This window comes from Podarcis gaigeae (genome assembly GCF_964106915.1).
Source record: "Podarcis gaigeae genome assembly, chromosome: 4".
Classification (NCBI taxonomy): Eukaryota; Metazoa; Chordata; class Lepidosauria; order Squamata; family Lacertidae; genus Podarcis; species Podarcis gaigeae.
This window is the reverse complement of record NC_139677.1, coordinates 85,824,688-85,849,801: the sequence shown is the minus strand read 5'-3', so window position 1 is coordinate 85,849,801 and position 25,114 is coordinate 85,824,688. Positions and strand designations below refer to the sequence as shown.

Here is a 25,114-nt window from a genome sequence, read left to right as displayed (position 1 = left end):
TCCTTGCTCTCGTGAGACTGTGTGTTTTAATTCGAAAAGGGTGTTCCGTGTACATTTGTGCGAGCTGTGCTGTAAAAAAAAGGGGTCTGTATCCGTTTGTCAGTGGCAATTGGATGGCCGGATACTGCAGTGATGGAAAAGTTTTTGAAAAGAAAAGAACTGGACTCTGAACAAAATTTGGAGCCAGATGAGAGTCCAAGTATGAGTGGGCATGAAAAGAAAGCAAAGATGGTTAGCTCAAGCAAATTCTCTGGCACAAGGCAATATAGCGAAAGCTATATTTCATTTGGATTTACTTTCACCGGAGATGCAAACCAACCAACTCCACTGTGGGTGGTGTGTGGTGAAAAGCTAGATAACAGTGCTATGGTCCCAAGCAAACTTAAACGCCATCTCCAAACGGAACACCCTTCGCTTCAAAACAAGAATGCGGACTATTTTGTTCGCCTGCGTGAAAACACAGAGAAACAGGCAACTTTCATGAGACAAACCTCAAAGGTAAATGAAAGAGGTCTTAAAGCTAGCTATCACGTTGCTGAACTTATAGCCAAGTCAAAAAAGTCGCACACTGTGGCAGAGACATTAATACTTCCCGCCTGCAAAGCTATTGTAGAGGAGATGCTCGGACCTGAAGCAGCTAAGGAAATAGCCAAAGTCCCTCTCTCAAACAACACAATTTCCAGATGTATTAATGACATGTCTGCAGACATTGAAAGTGTGGTTTTGGAAAAGATCCATAGCAGTGAGAAATTTGCATTACAACTTGACGAGTCTACTGATATCAGTGGACATGCTCAACTCTTGGCCAATGTGCGTTTTGTTGATGGTGATGCAATTAGAGAAAACTTCTTTTTCTGCAAGGCATTGCCAGAAAAAGCAACAGGAGAAGAAATTTTTCGGGTCACATCAGAATACCTTGAACAAGGAGGACTTAAGTGGGAAAACTGCACAAGTGTCTGCACCGATGGAGCTGCAGCCATGGTCGGGCACACCAAAGGCTTTGTAAGCAGAGTGAAGGAAAGAAATCCAGATGTGATTGTTACGCATTGTTTTTTGCACCGTGAAGCCCTCGTAGCCAAGACTTTACCAGCAGACCTAGTTCATGTGTTGGATGATGTTGTGCGCATGGTAAACTTTGTAAAGTCACGACCCGTGAAAAGTCGCATATTTGCAGCTTTGTGTGAGGAGATGGGAGCGAAGCATAAAACCTTGCTGTTTCATACGGAGGTCCGGTGGTTGTCGCGTGGCAAGGTCTTGGTTCGTGTGTATGAGCTGCGGGAGGAACTTAAAGTGTTTCTGACAAATGAGAGGTCAGATTACGCAAAGCTGCTTGCAAGTGATGAGTGGTGTGCAAGGCTGGCATACCTGGCAGATATATTTCATCATCTGAATGAACTGAACACACGAATGCAAGGCCGAAATGAAAACCTGCTTACAAGTGCAGATAAAATAAATGGATTCCGTTCAAAGGTGCAACTCTGGCATCAACACGTGGAAAGTGGCAATCTTGAAATGTTCACACTCACCAAGCAATGGCAAGGTGTTCACACTGCTGCACTGTGTGAGATAATAGGTAAACATTTAAAAACTCTCGAGGGGAAGTTGTCATTTTATTTCTCTTCAGTCTCCACTGAATGCCTTGACTGGGTTAGGGACCCTTATAGCTCAGCATCAGTTGGTGGAAAGGACATGACTTTACAGGAGCAGGAGGAACTAACTGAACTGAGACAAAATCGTGGTTTCAAGCTAAGATTTGCTGATCTACCTTTGGACAGTTTTTGGTTGGAAACTGCCAAGGAGTTCCCCCTTCTGGCAAACAAAGCTATTTTGACATTGCTCCCATTTTCCACTACATATCTCTGTGAGTTGAGCTTTTCAAGCATGATTGCTATAAAAACTAAATACAGAGAGAGACTGAGAGCTGTTGACGAAGAGCTACGTGTGTGTCTTTCTTCGATTCCAGCCAGAATATCAGCTTTGTGTTCAGCCAAACAGGCCCAGGTTGCGCACTGAATAAAGTATTTTATAATTTTTCATATTTCTGTTTACTTACTATTTCATAATAAAGTAATTATAAAATACTTTCTTTGTGTTTATTTGATTCCTATTAAAGAGAGTTACTTTATATATAGTCAATATAGGCACAGAGTTAATTTTTTAAACATTTTCTAATGGTGGTGTGCCTCGAGATTTTTTTCATGAAACAAGTGTGCCTTTGCCCAAAAAAGGTTGGGAAACACTGGTCTAAAACAGCTGGAGGCCCAGTGGGAAAACCTGCTCTAAACCATCATTAATACCAACAAGGGAAGGCAAGAACAAATTTGATCTAGAGAAGGTAAGAGGCATAGTTCTTGAGACTGGATTCTGGATTTGCAAACCATGATTTGCAAGTATCTAGCATTATATCGGTATCAGATTAGTCTGGTGTCAAAGAGTTGGGAAAGAATTTTTAAATTTAAAGAGGGAAAAATTAGAGGACGGTGTATAAGCTTCTCACTCAGTAATTAGAAAGCAGCAGCTCATTGTATGTTAATTGATTAAATTAGCTCTAATAAGGGAGATGTCATCAAAATTGGGCTCATTAAAATCCAGCTTTGTCAAGTTTAATAAATGCCTATATAAATCTCTATCCAAGTCATTTTCAGATAAATCAACTATGTGTCTACCTCACATCTGTTCTCCTTACCAATAATGACAGCTTATCCCTGACAGCTCTGTGAGAGTAAGAAAGTTCTGTGGTTATGAAAGCACCAGGGCTCCAAGGGCTTAATTATAGACTACAGGTGAACCTACACAGAAATACTGGATAAAGGCCGCAAAAAAGTGGGAAAGAGAAACACAACTGCCCTTTACTACATTTTCATCAGCAAATGATCTTGCTCCTTCTTTATTCAGAAAAATAAGCATAGATTTTAACTTAATAAGATTTATTTATACATTAAACCTCTGCTCACAAGTGTCCAAAGCAATACTCTGGGCTATTCCCAGCTACTGGGCAACCTCCAGTTACTAAACAACCTCAAATAAAAATTCTGCAAATTGTTTAACACAGAAGAAGAAATAATAAGTCATGTCAAGACCGTGCATGTATCTGTCTGGGGAAAGGTCAGTATTTTTCATCAGTCACACATTGGCATGTAACAGAATTCACTGGAACATTTGAGGAGTGCAATGCAAAAGGCCTCTCATGCTCGCCAGATGTTTTATATGTCATATACTGTAGTAGTTTTGATTTATTTCCCGGTGTTTAAAAAAAAAATCAGATCCAAGCCCCTATGCATACAGGTTCTGAAGACATGCTTCCTATAGCCCTGTTAAACTTTTTCTCCACAAAGACCCACTGTAAGTCACCCATACCTTATTCAGCTGGATACATATCCTGAAATTCTATAAAATATCCTAGGGTGGCTTACAACTAGGATACAAATACATGAAGAAAACTATAAGAAAAAAGCATTATCAATACCAAAAGATGCAAGGGTAGAGAAGCGATTTTAAGAATGGAATTCCATAAAAAGCTCTCCAAAATTGTCTTACACCAGTGAAATCCTAGGCAAGCTTACTCAGGAAGTAAGTCACATTGTGTTCTAAGGGGCTCGTCCCAGATAAGTGTGCATAGTATTGCACCTTGGAGTCTTACAGTGAATCCCACACAAGCCTTTCCAGAAGTACTATTCGGTTGGATGGGGGATTAGTGAGGTGTAGTGGTTAAGAGTGGTAGACTTATAATCTGGGGAACCGGGTTCGCGTCTCCGCTCCTCCACATGCAGCTGCTGGGTGAAAGGCGGGATATCAAAGAGTGAAAGGTGGGATATCAAATCCAAACTCTTCTCTTCTTACTCCCAGGAAAGTGTGCACAGGATTTCAGCCTTAACAATGACGCAAGAAGCCCTGGCTTCTTTTGAAGTCAAGACCTGCCTTCCACAACCACACTCAGACTTTTCTCTGAAATGCAGGATTGATACTGACCTGTCTACAGTACAATGATTGAATAATGTATGCCAAGTGAACTGGTTTTAAATCAAAACTATTTAGACCAGGGGTAGCTAACCAAGTGGCTGCCAGGTGTTGTTGGGCTGCAACCACTAGTCATAGAGGAAGTTGGAGTTCAACAACATTTGGAAAGCACCACCATCAAGGTATGGGACACGGGTGGCACTGTGGTCTAAACCACAGAGCCTTGGGCTTGCCAATCAGAAGTTCGGCAGTTCGAATCCCCGCAACGGGGTGAGCTCCCATTGCTCAGTCCCTACTCCTGCCAACCTAGAAGTTCGAAAGCACATCAAAGTGCAAGTAGATAAATAGGTACCGGTCCAGCGGGAAGGTAAATGGCGTTTCTGTGTGCTTCTCTGGTTCGCCAGAAGCGGCTTAGTCATGCTGGCCACATGACCCAGAAGCTGTACACCAGCTCCCTCGGCCAATATAGCGAGATGAGCGCCACAACCCCAGAGTCATTCACAACTGGACCGAACAGTCAGGGGTCCCTTTGCCTTTCCCATTAGGGTACCCCTGATTTAGACCAGGAAGAAAGCTATTGAAAAGGAAGTTTCACTGAACAAGAATTCATACTAAATGGTTAAAAGAGCCATGAAAACATTTGGTTTTCAATGAGATAGAGCCATTAGAAAACCTAGAAGCATAATCTACCTGCCATGCTACCCACACCACCTACAGAATTATAGTTGGGGTATAATTACAATTAGCTGCCCTGGGGGCTGCAGAAGTAAGGAGAACAACACCCTGGCCTCTGCCTTTGCCAACCTTTGCTCCCCATTATCCATAGCCAGCAAGAGCAGCAGTCAGGAATGATGGGGGTTCAACCACATCTGAGAATCCAAGGTTAGGAAAGGCTGAGCTAGAGGAACAAAGACCACTAGGAGGATATACTTCATGGCAAAGACATCCAGTGGCAAAGAGAAACAAATTCTGGTCCCAGTCAATGGCCAGAAAATTGACAAATACAGGGAGACTGCTTCCAGTCTCCATATCAGAAAGAACACCCAAGACCTGAACACAATGAAGATCTCAGGAAACAGGAGGGACTAAAAAAGGAATAGCCCATGTGGCCATAAGCGATCTCAAGATTTGGCCTGAATCAGAAGTGAGCGGGTGTGAGGGAGCATGAATATATGAAACATGAAACAAAACCTTTCTACATAATGATTTATTTTTAAGAGTGGTACTGAACTATCCTTAAAGCAATTATAAGGAAAGTAATCATGAAGCATATTATTATTATTATTATTATTATTATTATTATTATTATTATTATTATTTCCATCCACCCATCTGACTGGGTTTCCCCAGCCACTCTGGGCAGCTTTCAACAGAACATTAAAAACAGAATAAAACTTCAAACATTAAAAACTTCCCTAAAGCATCGTTTGTAAATTGTAAATTGGAAGCTAGCAATTTTCCTGCTTTCCTAGTGTTAACTAGGGTTTCATGTCACATGTGCACCAATGCAAACGAGTTTCCCTCATAAAATGGGGACTGAATTTATGTATCTTGGTTTGGATTGCACTGTGGTTTGCAATGGTATACACTGAATATGAAACTACAATTAGCACCAGGAATGGAAGCTAGCAAGGCAAGAATTGTATGGAAGAACAGAACTCATCCCCTAAGGACAGCTTCTGATTTGTAAATCATGACCTACAGAGATCTAGCATTCAGTCTAAACTTGTCCAAAGTAAATGATCCATAATAGTGGACAGTTTTAAATATATTTAGATTTTTAAATAAGGATTACAAGAACAGTAATTTCTGATCTAGGCCTGCTTTCTGGGGCACTAGAATAAATTATTTAAGTTTAGGTTATCTACATTCACTGAGTGTTGCCCACATCAATGTAAACTTATGTAAATAGAGTATTTGCTTACTCAGATAACTGTTTATTCAAGTGTTGTGCATATCCCCCCCCCCCCAGGTCAGTTGAATTATTGAGACTGTGTGGAAGAGACTCTCACCAATTAATGCATTACAATCCAGGAAGGCCAAAACAAAAATCTCAAAGGATGGCGTCTTAAGTGAAATACAATCTTAGGGACTTATTTGTGTGGCCTCTTGAGAGGGAGACTGTTCCATAATTTAGCAGCAGAAAATGAAAAAGGCTCACAATGCACACAGTTTAATTTGCAGAACCGCCAGTTGACTCTGAGCAGCCGAGCAAAGGAAGTTGATAGAGGACAGATAACTTGAAGTCACCAACTATTAAACTGGAACTGCTTCTCAATGTTTAGCAGCTAAAGAAAATGATAAAAAATTCAGGAGTCCCTATATCACAGGGACAGGAAGGAAAAGACCACTGCTCAAAAAGAAAGGAGACTGTGTGTGTTAATGAGCAGATGCATATTGCATGATCTCAAGATGATGCAAGGATAAATGCAGTTCTACACCAAGTGTTAAACAAAATTAATCCAGGCACGATATTACGAAGGCATTATAGATGATATATAATGTTTAGATAGAGACTAAATCTTAAAACAAAATGCACAACTTCTCTTCAAAGGTTTAGCTAAATGACTCCCATTAATATCTAACTTGAGTAATCCCATGCCGCTCAATTTGTAGGCAAACCAGGGACACCCAAATATAGGGTACCAGGAAGATCTATGGTCACTTACTTCCAGAAAATATGAATGCCGACGGTTTGCTGGAAAAAGAGGGGCCGACTCTGAGCCCCCTGCAACTCACTGTGTCCTGGAGATAGGGATGAGATTCACAGAGGAGCATAGCTGTCAACGTTTCCCTTTTTTAAAGGGAAATTCCCTTATTCTGAATAGGATTCCTCGAAAGAAAAGGGAAAAGTTTACAGCTATGCAGAGGAGTGAGAGGAATATGTGCCACTGAGAGTTTTTTTTATTTAAAAAAAGGCTTCCCCTACCTGTACTTTAAGTGGAAGATATATAATGGAGGAGATGGGAAAGGGGTACCTTTTCCTTTTCCCACTCTCCAGAATACTCCCCTCCAAACTATACAGCAATAAAAGATTTCCGAGAGGAGCAAAATATAAACACATTCACTTTTGCATTATGTAGAATTACTTGTGAAATATTCCAGGGAGGTGAAAAGGTGGTTTCTTTTATCTTCCCTCCCTCCTGAAAAGTCTCTCCCCTTTACGATCCCTACAAAGAGCCTGATCCTGACTACCTGGACCATTCCTGCTAGGGGCTGAGACTACAGGGCAACTTTTGTTGAACAGCAGGTGCCTTCTGTGCCAACATCTAAATGCCCATTCAAAACCTTTTTTATTCTGCCAGGCCTCTGCAGAGCTACGGTTATCATTTTAGTGTTGTGAGCCACTTCAATGTTTTGTGATTTAGCATATATAAATACATTTATTATTATATCCTTATTTATATGCCCCACCTTTTTAACCAGACAGGGACTCATGGCAGCTTACAGATAAAATTTATAAATAAATAAATTAGACAGTTTCATGCCTACAAATGGGTAACAACTGGTCTTTATCAATGATATCTGCAGTCAGTCAGGTTGTGGCAAAAAATAGTCTAGGATCTCAGTACTAGCTTTACAACTACAGCTACAGCAATTCCACTAACTTAAGCTACTTTTCACTTTTGTTGGTTTAGTTTAAACCCTTCTCTCTTTTTCTCAAACAAATAGTTGCTGGTCTGGGTTCATTTGGTGAATAGGAATTACCACTAGGCACCAAAGTCTTTCCTTAGGCCAGACATTTTGTAGAAAAGATTTCTACAGCCTTCAAGAAACTTACAAAATCTGAAACAGCACAATTAACAATCTAGCCGTCAGTTAAAGAAGTAGAGGGGAAGTCAATAGTAATCGCCATACGAAAGAACATAAAACATTTATGGCCAAAGATGTAAACCCACCAGTTCAGTAATAATAGTAATATCAACAGCATCAAGACCAAATGTCTGAATGATGAAAGAGAACAGGAGTAGCTGCTACCCAGATAGGCAACCTCAGCTGTCAGGCTCCCATCAGCTAAATGTACTTAAATATGCACATTATTACAAACTGTGCAGTTAATTGAAAGAACTTCCACACACCCCAGATGCATTGGCTAAAAGCCAAACATCTTCATCTAAGGAATATAGCTTAATTACTCATCTTAAACTGTGTAATTAGTTTCATGAAAGTGTTTTCCTTACGTTTTGGAGACTATTGACTAATGAACCTTAGAACACCAATTACACATACTGTTATACTGATGAGCTTCCTTCTTAATGGATTTTCAAAACTCAAGCATCTCTAATTTTATCAACACAGAAACAGGGATGTACCAAATTAATGTTTAGTTAACATATAGTTTAGATTTTGAAAATGGGCCACACATGGTTTTGTAGCCCTCAAATATTTGCGCTCTCTGAAATGAGGGAAACAAGCAGTGAAAAACTGATGCCTTTTATGAAATAATCTAATTTTGGGTTATGAGCGTTCAACCTGCCAAATTTAATGGTGCTCATTTAGACAGGATGAACACACTAAAGCTTTGCTCAGAGCTTCTGTACAAAACAAAAAAGTAATACTGTAGAAATCGTCTACTTTAATAATTTTTTAAGACTTTACAATTATTTTCAAGAGTAGTATGATATTATTGTCTAGGAACCACACTCTTGAACAAGCCCTTCCTGTGGTTCATGAAATGTATTAGTGTTCTATGACATTTTGCTTTTGTTCACTGCAACACAGCCAACCTGTCATATGGTTAAATAAGGCTGTAAGCCTGTAAAACTGAAGAACCACACACCCAGAGAAGATTGCCTACTACATCCCTGCATGACTCACTGCCCTGGCCTTGCCCTCTTTCCAATCAACCTCCACTGGGATCAGGTAATTCAGCAGTCTCTGTGCATCAAGTAAGATTTAAATGGCAGAATCATTCGCAATACAGATTTGAGGGACACAAGGGCAGATGCTGCTCTCTGCTTTTCTACATGAACGCTGAACATAACACCTTCCACTTAGGAAGCATGCTCAGAACAGTGACTCATGCAGTAACTGTGAAATATATATACTCTGAAGTTAGGCAGTTCTTAGGTCTAAAGCTGGCGGGATATTTGACATGTGATTTAATTTAACGTGTCTAGTTTTGTCCTTCTAAGTAACAGCCAAGAGGTGGCGACGACTGTGACGAATGGGAGTATTAAGCCTTTCATTGCATTTAATACAATGTCTAGAGCAGCCCTTAATCTTTTTAGGAGCCCCAGAAGAGAAAGGCAGAGTGGGTTGGAGCCCTGCAATATTGGCTGTGAGCAACTCAGGCTCCTTGGAGATGTTCAGCCCCCCCCCCCAAAAAAAAACCCCAACTTGCTGTTGTAGTCAAGATCAGTTTTGAGAATTGTTAAGTTGTGGGCGAACATATCAGATGACACAGTGATTATTCAAACAGCTCTTGTTTATTCAGAGCCCAGAACAGAACTGAACTGAAGAGCTCAGTCAGCCTGCTTATATAGAGCTCCAGAACAACGTAACTGTAGCAACTTTCTAAAACTACCCAATCACTTAACGTCACTTTCGATCCTTCATTTGCATAATTATCTACAGTATCCCCCTGCTGGCCCAGGGTGAGAACTTCAGTACATAACAAGAATGATTAGCAAAGCAACCCATTTCTAGATACCAGCAGCTGACTTATTCCATAGCTTAACTTGCAACTCTATGGAGGGAACTGCTGAGCTACAGAAAACTAAAACATTAAAGGGCACCTAACAGTGAGTTTCTAGTTCTACCACTCTCTAATATTCATGAACTGTGTGTTGTTGGTAATTTTTTATTTCACACTTAGCCTGCTCTCACATTTTGAAAGATAGCAGGCTTATAATCTAACTGATCAAGTCCATGTATATGTTTACTCCTACATAAGTGTCACTGAGCTGAGTGGGGCTTACTCACAGGTAAGTGAGCTTTTTAAATAAATGGTTGTATTGGCCGCAGCCAATGCTAGGCAAATTGGGCTGCCTGCAGATCAGAGGGAAGCAATGCCCCCGACGCAGAGAGGCGCCAAATAAACAAAAAATAAAGCTATCGGAAGCCAAACATTACAAGCCATCTGCTTCTAATAGTGGCAGCATAAGACAGAAACTGATGCTGTGTCTACTCCCCCTCTCTTCTCATTTTCTAAAAGAAAAGTATTGTTCTTCCCCTAATACTGCCCTTAAAAAAATCCAAATAAACGTTACTGAAAAATCTCTATGTGCACAAACACAGTGGTAATTCACCAAATGTGTTGCTTAACTAAGAAACAAGGCTGTTCTTGTTGAATGGATGGCTGATGTATTTTCCAGAGGCAAGTTTTATCTGTCTTATCTTGTCCTTGGTACAGATCACTTAGCCGAGCAACTCTCGTTGTAGCTGACAATTATTTCTGGTTTTCGTAAATGCACATTCTTTAAGCTCACTCTGCACAAATAAGAGAACCAAATAGCAGTGTGGAAAGCAAATGTAATCTAAAAAGGACTTTGGGGGAGAAATGCATTTTTCAGTTGAAAAATTCAAGCAAAAGAACTGGCAGGTATTAAAAATTATGATGAGTTGGAAAACATTTGCAACTGGGTATTCAGGCCACAACCCATCTGTTACTAAATGCATGCTATCATCCAAGTTTCTGTAGGAGGCTGCCTGCATTACATGCACTTATCTCATTACTAAACCCCAAGGATGCAAAATCTCATTAGTTCTGACAAACAATACTATTTTCCTGGGTATAATATTTAGAAATGTTTCCAATTTATTCTTTGATTAAAGTGGTTTAAAAAACCTAGGGGGGAATCGAACTTTGCACTTCGATGAATGTTCTGTCTTCACATGCCTTGCAGCCTGACAGATGGAATGAGAACCCCTCTTCTCCCCCAATGCTGTTCTGGGGGTTCCCCTGTCCAGAGCCAATCTGGGAGGGTGCAGTGGCAGGACAGCAATAAATGCCCACTGCCCAAGCAGAAGTCTTTGCAAAGGCCTTCCACTGATGGGGTTATTGGGCAAATTCCGCTCCTACTTCTCAAGAAATGTTGAGGGCAGAGTGTCATGGCTTAGCACATCATGCTGTTATATTTCAAGTGTAGTCAGGATCCAAAGAATTGTTTCACATGCCCAAGGGAACTTTGGGCTATTATTCTCCTAGCAATGTCCCATGGTGTGTATCAAACCTCTTTTAAAGGTAAAGGTAAAGGGACCCCTGACCATTAGGTCCAGTCGCGGCAGACTCTGGGGCTGCGGCGCTCATCTCGCTTTACTGGCCGAGGGAGCCAGCGTACAGCTTCTGGGTCATGTGGCCAGCATGACTAAGCCGCTTCTGGCGAACCAGAGCAGCGCACGGAAACGCCGGAGCGGTACCTATTTATCTACTTGCACTTTGATGTGCTTTTGAACTGCTAGGTTGGCAGGAGCTGGGACCGAGCAACAGGCGCTCACCCCGTCGCAGGGATTCGAACCGCCGACCTTCTGATTGGCAAGCCCTAGGCTCTGTGGTTTAGACCACAGCGCCACCCACATCCCTTTAAAAAACCTCTTTTAGGATAGTCTTAAAAGGAGCATGCCATACAACAGGGGCAGGGCAGAGGGAAGAGATCTACCAGGAAAAATACAATACAATTCTGTACAATACAATACAATACAATACAATACAATAATAAAAATTCCACTGGAGATGCTTAAACTCTTGAGCACATGCAAACTATCTTTATTTCAAACCCCTTATGTCTTACGTTCATGTTCAAAACAAATATCCAAAACAGCTAGGGAAAAAATAAAATATGGTGTTAAAAAATGGCTAAAACAGCAGAGAGGCAAACAATAGCAGGAGAACCGACAGCAGCAAAACAAGCAAAACAAACAAAATCCATTTGAGACAACTAAAAAGAGAAGTTTACACACAGCACTGGAAGGCCAGGAGGGCTGAGAACAACCTCAAAGGAAGAGACTTTCACTAATGGAACAGAACTTTTCCTTCCTCTCCTCTCCACTGCAGTCCCTTAACAAACCCTTAAGATCAGATGGGGGGATGGGGAACCCACTGGAGAAAGCTTGGGGGGCAAGCAGGGGGAGAAGAGAAAACATAAGTGCTGCTTCCCCAGGGGAACTCCACTGGCGTTGTTTTGTGTACAACCCATAGTTTCAAGAAGTGCCTCCAGAGAGGAGTAAAAAATGGCATTATAATAATCTCTCATTTCAGGGCCTGAAACACCAGAGGCACCTGCACCCTTGGATCCTGAAGATCCAGCGAAGAAGGTACCACCCCCAGAAAAATAACCAGATTTATTCAGGATGTCTCTGCAACTTTTGAGTTGGAACATTAATGGCTGCAACATCCCGGAAAAAAGGAGGAAAATTTTTCATATATTAAAAAAAGAACAATTGGACATTATTTGCCTACAAGAAACACATGTGACTAGGCTCCACAGAAAGGTGTTAATAAATAAAAGACTTGGTCAAGAATTTATATCGTCGGACAGAGTAAAGAAGCGAGGGGTGGTGATATATGCAAAAGAGAGCCTGTCACCTAAATTTCTATTTAAAGATGAACATGGAAGAATTTTAGCAATTGAGATACAACATCAAGGAGAGAAGATTTTGATATTAGGAATTTATGCACCAAACGACGGGAAATCGGAATTCTACAAGAAGTTGCATGAGATTATGCTGGATTATCTGGACTATAACAACATCATTATGATGGGAGATATGAATGGGGTCATATCAACCAACATGGATAAGTCACAAAGCCAAAATGTTACAAAAGACGGCAGACTACCAAAGACTTTTTTTGAAATGACAGACAATATGGACTGGATTGACATTTGGAGGACCAAGAACCCCCTGGGAAGAGAGGGAACATTCTTCTCTGAAGCCCAGCTGACTTGGACAAGAATCGACCAAATATGGATAACTAGAGGTCTGGCACCCAAGGTCAGAAAAGTGGAAATCTGCCCAAAGACCTGCTCCGACCATAATGCACTGAAGATGGACATGACGCTACTGCCAACCGGTTCCATTAGATGGAAGATGAATGACAACTTGTTTAGAGATCAGGAGATTATTAAGAAGGCCCAAAAAGCTTTGAAGGATTACTTTGAGATAAATATGAACACCACGGTGGAAAAAAGAACTATCTGGGACGCAAGCAAAGCTGTGATGAGGGGGTTCTTGATACAACAGAACACTGTAAAGAAAAGGACACAAAATGAAAGGAAAGATAAGATTTTGCAGAAAATTAAAGAATTGGAGAAGAAGTTAAGATCAAACCCGAAGTCACAGCCGATTCTGAGAGAAATTAAACTTCACCAAGCACAATATGCTAAATTGATAAATCAGGAAATAGAGTGGAAGATTAAATTAATGAGACAAAAAACTTTTGAATCGGCAAATAAATGTGGGAAACTGCTTGCGTGGCAGTTGAAGAAGAGACAAAAATTAAACACAGTTACAAATCTAGAAATTGAAGAAAGAAACATTCAGAACCCCATGGAAATCAGAAAGTGTTTCCAGAGATATTTTAAAAAATTATATACTCAAGGGCCGCAAGACGAGGCTGAGATTAAACAATTTTTGGAGAAAAACAGACTAACAAAATTGTCACAAAAAAACAGATCAATCCTGAACAACAAAATAACACGACAAGAGATTGAACAAGACATTCAGAACATGCAACTGGGCAAATCTCCAGGGCCAGACGGCTTGACCTCCAAGTATTAGAAGACATTAAAAGACTATTTGATCCAACCAATGATGGAGGTCTGCAACGAAATTATGGAGGGGAAGAGAGCGCCGGAATCGTGGAAGGAAGCTTTCATCACATTGATACCAAAATTGGAAACTGAAAAGACACAACTCAAGAACTATCGTCCCATTTCCCTCTTAAATGTGGATTACAAAATATTTGCAGATGTTTTGGCAAGTAGATTTAAAAGAGTTTTAAACGAGGTAATTCATAAAGACCAAGCAGGCTTTCTCCCAGGTAGACACATGTTTGCTAACACAAGGAACATTATTGACATTTTGGAACTTTTGCAAACAGACATAAATACAAAAGCAGTGTTAATTTTTATAGATGCGGAGAAGGCCTTTGATAATATTTCTTGGAAATTTATGAAGGGAAACCTAAAAGAAATGGGAGTGGGACGGGGTTTTGAGAATGGGATTGACGCAATATATTCAGAACAAAAGGCTAAATTGATAGTTAACAATGTGGTTACGGAAGAGTTTAAAATTGAAAAAGGAACACGACAAGGCTGCCTGATTTCCCCTCTGCTATTTATTTCGGTTCTGGAGGTGCTCTTGAATACGATTAGAGGGGACCGGTTGGTGGAAGGGATCCAGGTCGGAGCGAAACAATATAAACTTAAAGCCTTTGCAGATGACCTAGTTTTGACTTTGCAGGAGCCGGAATCTAGTACGAAAAGAGTATTGCAACTGATACAAGACTTTGGTCGGGTAGCGGGATTTAAATTAAATAAACAGAAAACCAAGGTGCTGGGGAAAAATTTGACAGAGTCAGAACGGTTTCAGAGGGAAACAGAACTAACTGTGGTTAAAAAAGTAAAATACCTAGGGGTGAATATAACAGCAAAAAATCTGAGTCTATTTAAGGATAATTATGAAAAATGCTGGACTGAAATTAAGAGAGACTTGGACAGTTGGACAAAATTGAAGCTTTCTCTGTTAGGCCGAATTGCTGCTATTAAGATGAATGTATTGCCAAAAATGTTGTTCTTGTTTCAAACATTACAGATTGTGGACAAGACGGAGTGCTTCCGGAAGTGGCAGAAAGATATTTCTAAATTTGTCTGGCAGGGCAAAAAGCCCAGAATTAAGTTTAAGATATTAACTGATGCGAAAGAAAGAGGGGGCTTTGCCCTGCCAGACTTAAAGTTGTACTATGAAGCCGCAGCTTTCTGCTGGCTAAAAGACTGGCTACTTCTCGAAGACACTGATGTACTGGATTTGGAAGGTTTTAACAATGCTTTTGGTTGGCATGCATACTTATGGTACGACAAGGATAAGATCAATAAGGCCTTTAAGAATCATATTGTTAGGAAAGCAGTATTTAATGTCTGGACAAAATACAAAGACTTATTGGAAAACAAGACTCCGAGGTGGCTTTCGCCTCTGGAAGCTAAGGCCCGAAAAAGACCCAATATGGAGGCCAAATGGCCAAAATATTGGGAAATATTAGAACAAGATGGAGACAATTGGAAATTGCAGAGTTTGGAGAAAATGAAGGATAAAGTGCGAGACTGGTTACATTACGCTCAGATTAAAGAAGTTTTTAAAAATGACAAAAAGTTAGGGTTCCAGGTGGAGAAATCGAAGTTGGAAACAGAATTGTTAGAACCAAAGACTAAGGTATTATCTAGAATGTATAACTTGCTGTTAAAATGGAATACACAAGACGAAATGGTTAAATCGGCTATGATAAAGTGGGCACAGGACATTGGGCATAACATTATGTTTGAGGATTGGGAAAGGTTGTGGACCACTGGGCTGAACTTCACTGCATGTAATGCTCTGAAGGAAAATGTAATGAAAATGATATATAGATGGTACATGACCCCAGTTAAACTTGCCAAAATATACCATTCGTCTGATAATAAATGTTGGAAATGTAAAGAAAATGAAGGAACATTCTTTCACCTCTGGTGGACTTGCCCTAAAGTGAAGGCCTTCTGGGAAATGATATATAATGAGTTGAAAAAGGTATTTAAGTATACCTTCACCAAGAAACCAGAGGCCTTCCTTCTGGGTATTGTCGGCCAGAAGGTGCTAAAGAAGGACCGAACATTTTTTATGTATGCAACAACGGCAGCAAGGATACTCATCGCTAAGAACTGGAAAACTCAAGATCTACCCACACTGGAAGAGTGGCAGATGCAGCTGATGGACTATATGCAATTGGCCGAAATGACTGGCAGAATCCGAGACCTGGGAGAAGAGAGGATTGAGGAAGACTGGAAGAAATTTAAGACGTATTTACAAAAACACTGTAATTTGGTTGAATGTTAAGAAGGATGCTAGATTATAAATAATTGGCCACCACTAAATTAGATTTGAATTTGATGATAAGTGAGATTAAAGAAAACATAAACCCTTTGGAGAATTGCTAGATAATATTTAAATGAGTGGATATAAGATTGTAAACAAGTTGATAATTTGCTTGAAAAAACCTTTTAATGATGTAAATGGGAGCGGGAGATGTGAGGGAGTCCAAAGAAGTGATGAAACCACGTTATGATATAAGTAATGTTGTTTATTATTTGTGCATTTGTATCTAAAAAACTTTAATAAATATTTATAAAAATAAAAAATAAAAATAATCTCTCATTTCAACCATATTATCTATGTAAAATATTGGCATCTTGCCTCTCGGCTTCAAAGATTCCCAACATAAAAAATACAAATATGAAAATGCAACAAAACTAAGCATATTAAACTCAACCAACATGTCAACGAAACAGCTGCAGCAAGCCCCACTAAAACAAACAATGTTATTGGTTGTCTATGCCAACTGAGTCTAGTAATCTGGCAGAAAGTTCCATGATGGTGCTTTATGTCCTGAAAGGTCCTGTCTTGTCTCTCTATCCATCTCACCTGTGAAGGTGCTGGCATTATTCTGAGCATAGGTTCAGACAATAATCTTGACTGGGTAAGTTCATAAAAGATCTGGCTGGCAGTCCATTTGGCACAGAACCTGCAATTCTAGAGGCTCTCCTCCTCCTAGCCCAGGACTCTTCGATGAATATTAGGGACTGACTGAAAGCAGGGACAACTACAAGAAGGGATTGTCTAAAAGCAACCCAAAATTTAGAGACATGGAAAGAAAGAGAATCTGACCAATTTTGCCTCTGCCATTAACTACCAGTACTACTGACAAACTGTTCACAATGTCGTTTCTTATACTTGTGGTGGAATTTCTGAAAAACATCCAAGATTTAATCACCTGTAATAAAATCTCTGGCATAAATTTTTCTTGTTAATGTCTGCAATAAGAACACATTGTTGCTATGAAGATCCTGAACAGCGTATTCTCTGCCGCGGTACAAATATATATGATGTATTTTATCTTTTACTAAGATGGCTTAGTCCCCAGAGGTCTGTGGCAGATTCATAAAACGAACTGTATTCTTACTAGTATATCTCTGACATGTCACTTGTCAAATTTCAGAGTTTGCCTGCCTTATTATGCATTTTGTCATGCTTGCAGGCACAGCTCACCTGCTTTTGCTTCTTCCATTTTAAGCAAGCTTTCTATGCCTCTACTCGACAGCTTGACTTTTTCAGTTTGTGCTGTGTATTTAACCCAAGCCTCTATTACAGTGCCTGTATCAACTTTGTGCACCTTCTAGGATGTTTAATTTTGTAATTGCTCCTGTCATTTCCTCCCAACGTCAACAGGATATTGAATATAAAACCACACTAATTACAGCATTATTTGGATCAGAACCTGTGCCCCATTTAGCTATAATAGTTGCGTCTCCTGTTGTTGGTTCCAGCCTTAGCCTGGAGGAAGTCATTTATTGTGTCTTGAAATTAAATGTCCATGTTTCACAAGGTGACATTGTCCTTGACAACATGAGCATGAATTGGGGGGGCGGGAGGGGACATGCTCATTATTATTTTTGCTGCATTAGTAGCTTCTAAAAGTAGAAGAGGCAGAAGTTTAACTGCTCAGGGAGGCACAAAGGACATTTAGGGCTGTTGCAGACATAAGAAGGAAGGATCTTATCAGCATATTTAAGAAATTAGGAGTGTGCTGCAGGACTGCATGCTCCCCCGCCCCCCGTTAAACAATGGAAGGGTTATATTAACCAGTGTTAAATCCAGGGCTTTTCAGAAGCAACTCACGGGAACTCAGTTCCGACACCTCTCAGGTAGACACCATTGCCATTCGAAGAGAACAAGGGAGGTGTTCATGGTGAGTTCCAGCACCTCTTTTTCTAGAAAAATAGCACTGGTTAAATCTAACCAAGTCCCCCAATTAACCAACATTTGAAGCTGGTTAACTAGTCAAGCCTATGCATATTTACCAAGTAAGCCCTACTGGATTCAATAAGAACTATTGAAAGCATGCATAGAACTGCATTTTAATTAACTGTGATTAATGTGTGTGGCAGCCTGTCCCTTAGCTTCTCTTAACGTGGGAGGAAGTGAATTCATTCCAGGGAGGTAATGCTCAAATCATTACATCTACAGTGGTCCCTAAAGAAGAGGAGAACTGCAGAGATTCAGAGAGAACAATCAACAGAAATTTTGAAACTGTAATTCAGCCTTGGAACACCACAAATCTGCATTAAGTTAATTTTTCAATTTGGTACCATGCTCAAGGGGCAGCAGATGATTTCAGTCTTGAAGGTAAATTTCAAATACTTCTTGTGTACAATCAACTTTCAAAACATACCTACAATTTTACAAAACTGTCAATGCCATAGTCGAATTACTAATCCTGTTAAGATCTCAGAGCATATACACTCTGAAACAGCTACTGCAAGCTCTGAGTGTTCTTACTTGCAAATAAGCATATATTTTTAAACAAAAATGGGGAAAATAAATAAATATTCTCTTAAGGATTCCAAGGAAAAACTATACCGGAAATTCTGTTTTTGGCTTGCATTCAGTTAATTTCCTTCTTACGGCTCATGCATCATTATTAAAGAACTATCTGAAACAATCACATTGGAGTGCAGAGATTTGCTTTTGTTATTTAAATGCCAAAAATAAAAGGAAAGGCTGGCTGTTTAAAACTATACATCACTGAAGTAGCCAGCTTTAAAAAAAACTACAGAAGAATTGTCACCGGAATTTCTGTATTATAACTGTGTAGACTTGGGAAGTCAAAAGCTACTTTTGGACTTTAATTTAACTAATTTGATTTTTTTGCATGTGTGCATTTATGTGTTATCCTAAGGAGAACTTTTGCATAACAAATGAATTCCAGTCGATCCAGCAGTCTTGAAAGCAAAATTAGTATTTCTTGCCGTAAAGCTCTTGAGCTAACAACACTGTAACCAGGATGTTGATTTATGATTACAGGTCTACAATGTGAAGTTTAGGTTGATGTCAGATACTGACATACTTTAGAGGTGTGAATGCAGGAAATTTGATCAAGGTGTCCTAGATTGCCAATTAGTTTTTCCTTCTAGCTTACGCATGGACATTTATTTAGTTCAGTTTGCTCGCATTCCTAATGCTTCTTTGAAGATTCAACAATTTTAAAATGCTTACTTTTGACAGGGAACATCGTAACAAGGAAAAGCATAGGCACCTTACCAATACAGCGAAATATTTAAAAGCTTAATCTACCATAAAAGGTATACTATAGGGTATACCATAAAAAGGCTGGGCTGGATGAATCCCTAGCCGGAATTAAGATTGCCGGAAGAAATATCAACAACCTCAGATATGCAGATGACACAACCTTGATGGCAGAAAGTGAGGAGGAATTAAAGAACCTTTTAATGAGGGTGAAAGAGGAGAGCGCAAAATATGGTCTGAAGCTCAACATCAAAAAAACGAAGATCATGGCCACTGGTCCCATCACCTCCTGGCAAATAGAAGGGGAAGAAATGGAGGTAGTGAGAGATTTTACTTTCTTGGGCTCAATGATCACTGCAGATGGTGACAGCAGCCACGAAATTAAAAGACGCCTGCTTCTTGGGAGAAGGGCAATGACAAGCCTAGACAGCATCTTGAGAAGTAGAGACATCACCTTGCCAACAAAGGTTCGTATAGTTAAAGCTATGGTTTTCCCAGTGGTGATGTATGGAAGTGAGAGCTGGACCATAAAGAAGGCTGATCGCCGAAGAATTGATGCTTTTGAATTATGGTGCTGGAGGAGACTCTTGAGAGTCCCATGGACTGCAAGAAGATCAAACCTCTCCATACTGAAGGAAATCAACCCGGAGTGCTCACTGGAAGGACAGATTGTGAAGCTGAGACTCCAGTACTTTGGCCACCTCATGAGAAGAGAAGACCCCCTGGAAAAGACCCTGATGTTGGGAAAGATGGAGGGCACAAGGAGAAGGGGACGACAGAGGACGAGATGGTTGGATAGTGTTTTTGAGGTTACCAGCATGAGTTTGACCAAACTGCGGGAGGCAGTGGAGGACAGAGGTGCCTGGCGTTCTCTGGTCCATGGGGTCACGAAGAGTCGGACACGACTAAACGACTAAACAACAACAACAACATACCATAAAAGGTATACCATAGGGATGCAGGTGGTGCTGTGGGTTAAACCACAGAGCCTAGGACTTGCCGATCAGAAGGTCGGCGGTTCAAATCCCCGCGATGGGGTGAGCCCCCGTTGCTCAGTCCCTGCTCCTGCCAACCTAGCAGTTCGAAAGCACGTCAAAGTGCAAGTAGATAAATAGGTACCGCTCCGGCAGGAAGGTAAACGGGCATTTCCGTGCGCTGCTCTGGTTCACCAGAAGCGGCTTAGTCATGCTAGCCACATGACCCAGAAGCTGTCTGCGGACAAACGCTGGCTCCTTTGGCCAATAAAGCGAGATGAGCGCCGCAACCCCAGAGTCGGTCACAACTGGACCTAATGGTCAGGGGTCCCTTTACCTTTACCATAAAACTAACTGAAATCTTTGGAGGTGGGAAGGTTAAAACTCCTTTGAAAAAAATTATGTCAACCAAATAGTGCACTCCTAAGAAGAATGTTAGGGACATGAGACAGAGCTATTACAAACCGTGGATCACACTCCTCTATCAAGTATCTTTATTAAAACAAACATATCATAGCTGAGCATAAAAACAAATTAATCAAGCCTGATACAATCACTCCTCTCCAATGCAAGACTTGACCTATCTCTATGACTACTGAAATAATGGAAGCAAAGGCACCGTAGAATATTATTAATTCCACTACATGTATCATCAGCCTACAGCTCTTCCTAACCAATGACCACAATATGCCACAATCGAAGAAATCAAGATAGTGGTGGTTTTGAATGGGACGTGGGATGAATGTTTGCTATTAAACAGAGAGCCAGTAGCCAGAGCTGTTGAGGAATATCACCATTCCCTGGGGATGCATCCAGGAGTCATCAGCTTGAGCTCTGGATAAGCAACCTGCCAGAGCCAAGTGCAATCTCCAGGCCTTAATGCTTACAGGAGAAGGAGAAAAATGCATTTTCCCTAAGATGGTGCCTAATTTACTTAAGATTGCCATTAGTTAAGCATTTGTGTAACAGAACGGGGACAAAGAAAGATTTTTGCTAATTATAAATGCCCAAGTTTGTGAACTGTTAATTACGAATCACAATGTTGCACAAATATCCAGCGATACCAAAGAGGTTGAATTACGCTCCCTGACTTAACATTCGAATCCTCAAATTAACTTCATATAGTTACAAATCTTGTTCTAAAGAAAATTTGACACACAGCAATTATAAAAGACAAAAGTAAATTTTTAAAAATGAGGCTGCAAAGCAAGGCATCAGAGAGTGGAGGAGTCAACGACTGTATTACTAGTGTAGCTCTTTGTATCCAAGCCGTAAGCCACATATCTCTCAGATTCTCAGAGAGAAATTGGTCTTCTGATCTTTCAGAAGACTCCATCCAATCTTCTTGCAGCTGGATATTCCCAAACATTGAACTCATAATACTAAGGTGGTGCTACCTCTCTATCTCTCCTCCTTCAGATTTCAGCATAAAAGCCACTTATTTAGCTAAGGCCTTTTGGCTTAACCTCTTTAGTCCTCCTCATCAGCTGGCATGAAGCCTAGGTACCATATGTGAAACCGTACTTGCTCACATTCATCCTTCGCTTCATTATCCTACCTCTTCCTTCCCACCACTGCCTACATTTAGACTGTAAGCTCCTCAGGCAGGAACTTGTCTTTGGCTTATACACTAATGGCATAGTAGCAGCAGCAACATTTATCCCCCAATGTACAAGATATGCAAACACTCATGCAGATTAGGAGTATAGTATACCAATTCAGATTCTTGGGTCCATCTCAGAGTTGTCTACACTGACTGGCAGTGGCTCCCCAGGGTTTCGGAGAGGAAGCCTTTCCCAGCCCTACCTGGAGACGCCAGGGATTAAACCTGGGACCTTCGGTATGCAAAGTAGAGGCTCTACAGCTGAGCCACATCCCTTCTCCACTGAATGTATAAACTTAGTTGAACATGGCATTTGCTGTGCTCAACTGTGTCTTAAAGATTTTCACAGCTTCCCTCCAGAAGATAATATTTTAGCACACAGCATTGGTTCCTGATTGTTTTGTAGGTACTCTCTGCCAATGCTAACAAACCATATTCAACGACACCACAGCTCTAGGTACTGCAATTCAGTCACTGCTGCTTTTGTTCCAGACTCCAAAACACATACAGAACATGGTTTCCTTACCTCCTTCTCAAACTTTCTAGTTTGAGTCTGTGCTCCGCTTTCTTTCAGCCTGCGTGCATTGTCAAGCTGGGTCTGAAGTTTTCCTGCTAAATCCTTTAAAGAGAAGAAATATTGTTGAATTTTGCTTCACTATCAATACCAAATGCATCATATACAGATTTTAATTTTTATAAATGCCACTTTTCAAGAAACACCTTACAGCAGTCAACAATCCTTACTACAAGCATCAAGAGCTTTCACTTCTGGCTGCTATGTGTACCAAAGGCAAATCAGTGAAACCCACTGAAGGAATTAAATGTACATTTTGGTAAATGGGCTTAATTATCCGATGGCTTCAGGGCTCCCAGATGCTTTGAACAAAGATCTCTCTTTATTAGTATATGTTTCAACTCTCAGTGCTTCAGTCTGAACATATAGCAATACATTAAGCACACTCAATACTCTTGTTCTACATACCTTGTTTCCCATCAATTCTGCTTTTACAATCTTGGCTCCCAATTTGTTCATCTCCTCATCACTAAGAATTTGGGGCTTTTCATCTTCTGAAACACACCTGGTCAAACACACATAAGCCATTCAGCATACAGAAGAGGATAAATAGAGAAAACATAATCAACACATGTACCCCCATTCACTAAGGCCAATGCAAAGTTGAGAATGTTGTTATAGACAAAGTACCTTTCTTTTCTTCTATTACTATATCTAAATAGTTGATCTTTATTTGTTTACAATGCTATCGTAAAATTCTGTAAATTAATTGATAAGAAAGTATCTGCTAATTATCTGTTAGACCCATGACAGCAGTGAAGAATCACCAAGTAAATGAGTCATCCCCTAGTAAAGCAATTCTGACTTGGTATTTTATTCAAGTTTAGAAAGAACTGCTTCTCCAGATGTAAAACATTATTTAGAAAAGAAGTGGGTTTTATAAGCCCTTAACAATGTAAGCCACCCCCTTATCACAATTCATTAATAAAGTAATCATTGTGCGATGTGTTACTGTATCAGATTTTTATACTCTTGTAATATTACAGAAACATGTGTGGTTGATATCTACACACATTAGAGCACCAAGCTCATGACTTTTTCTTCCCATTCCCCCCACGCCACTACCCTTTTCTTAATGTTTTTGGCTGCAGGACTTCATAAAGATGAAAGCAGCTTTAAGAAGAAAATTAATGGGGAGCTAATTAAGGCTTCTAAATATTTAATTGAAACTTAAAGACAACTGAATCAATATTTGTCTCTCCTCCCCGTTATAAAGAGAGGCTACTTTGTTCAAAGAGGAACATAATGAGAACATTTAATGCACATTTTAGTAGCTCCAAGTCATGGGAGAAACATCTTTAGGGGTTCTCTTCCAAATCCGACCCCTTCAATTACAATTCCACAGCTATTTGAGACTAAAAAAATTCTTTCTTTAGAAGAATTGCTAACTGGCTCTAGTTAATGGCTCTACAGTGGCTTGATATTTTTTTAACTGTGCCTTTTATTTCCAACGTATTATAACCTTCTCCTTGCCCTTGCCTCAAAATAGCACATGAAAAAGTCTACTGGGTAGCACCTTAAACTTAATTCTGTAATTAAATTTAAGCAAGGACACATCATTTTTGCCAATGCCTCGAGGCCAAATCCAATGCATTTCTAGTGGGCTACCCAATACATCGCAAGTTGTACTCCTAACTCCCAGGCTGAGGGAGGAGTTAGCAACCAGCAGCAAACTTTGCTCAGGGCAGATCCTAGGAGCTCGCAAGCAGACCTTGGAAACAGGGGCGTTTGCAAGGGTGTTTAGCGGGGGAGGCCCAGAGTTCTGTCTCTTGGTGTGCATAGGACCAGAGACACGGAGGACGAGGGAGCTGCTTCAGTGCCTATAACACTTGTGTTTTTGTTTTTGAAATAGTATTTATTAAAGTTTCAAAGAATTACAAAAAGAAAAAAACAGAAAATACAAAATACAAAGAAAAATAAAAACAATTAAAAACAAATCAATCTTTCCATATCTTATCTTTCATTTACTTGTTTCCGTGACCTCCTCACACCTCCCTTTTTTGTATTCTAATTCAGTTAGTTATTTCAGCAAATTCTTTCCATTTTTGCTTTTATCTTAATAATTTATCTTAATATATTGTAATTTCACTTAATTCTATAACATTACTGCTAAAACCACATAACTTCATTCCAGCATCCTTCTAACATTCCTTAATTTTACAATGTTTCTGTAAATAATCTTTAAATTTCCTCCAATCGTCTTCTACCGACTCTTCTCCCTGGTCTCGGATTCTGCCAGTCAGTGACCTATAACACTTGTGCCATATTTGTCCTTCCGCCAGAGAACAAGCAACAGTACAATTGTAGCAAGTGCAAGCTGGCTGTCTTGCTGGAAGTGAAAGTACAGCAACTTGAGTCCTGCGTAGCCACACCTCAAGCACCAGGACAACATGCAGAGTTACTTGATAGAGCTGAGTTGGCTGAGACTGAGCACCAAGATAGTTTGGGTGCCCCCCCCCCGGGGGGATAAAGATTGCCCATTGCAAGAGTCTAACCCTGGAGGAATGTGAAGCACAGAAGTAAGACAAAACACACTTTGTCATTAGAGTTGCAAAATTGCTTCCATGCTCTCAACCTTGGACACTGATTCTGGGAGCAGGAGTAGACCAGAGGAGCTAGGACAAAAGAATAAATGATGTAAAGAGGGAGCTGCAGCCCAAGATAGAAGAGGTAGTAAGGGAACATCTAGCTACTTTAAATGAATTGAAATCTCCAGGGCCTGATGAGCTGAAT

General features: G+C 40.2%; 1 protein-coding gene across 1 annotated transcript in view; it reads right to left on the bottom strand.

Moving 5' to 3' along the window:
• Nucleotides 1-25,114, bottom strand: part of CWF19L2 (CWF19 like cell cycle control factor 2) — a 77,035-nt gene that overhangs the window by 24,671 nt on the left and 27,250 nt on the right. The window contains exons 9-10 of the mRNA XM_083736337.1: nucleotides 22,790-22,886; nucleotides 22,334-22,426 (exon numbers count right to left, since the gene is read on the bottom strand). Of these exons, the coding sequence (XP_083592463.1) occupies nucleotides 22,334-22,426; nucleotides 22,790-22,886 (190 nt within the window). The remainder of the gene's footprint in view (nucleotides 1-22,333; nucleotides 22,427-22,789; nucleotides 22,887-25,114) is intronic.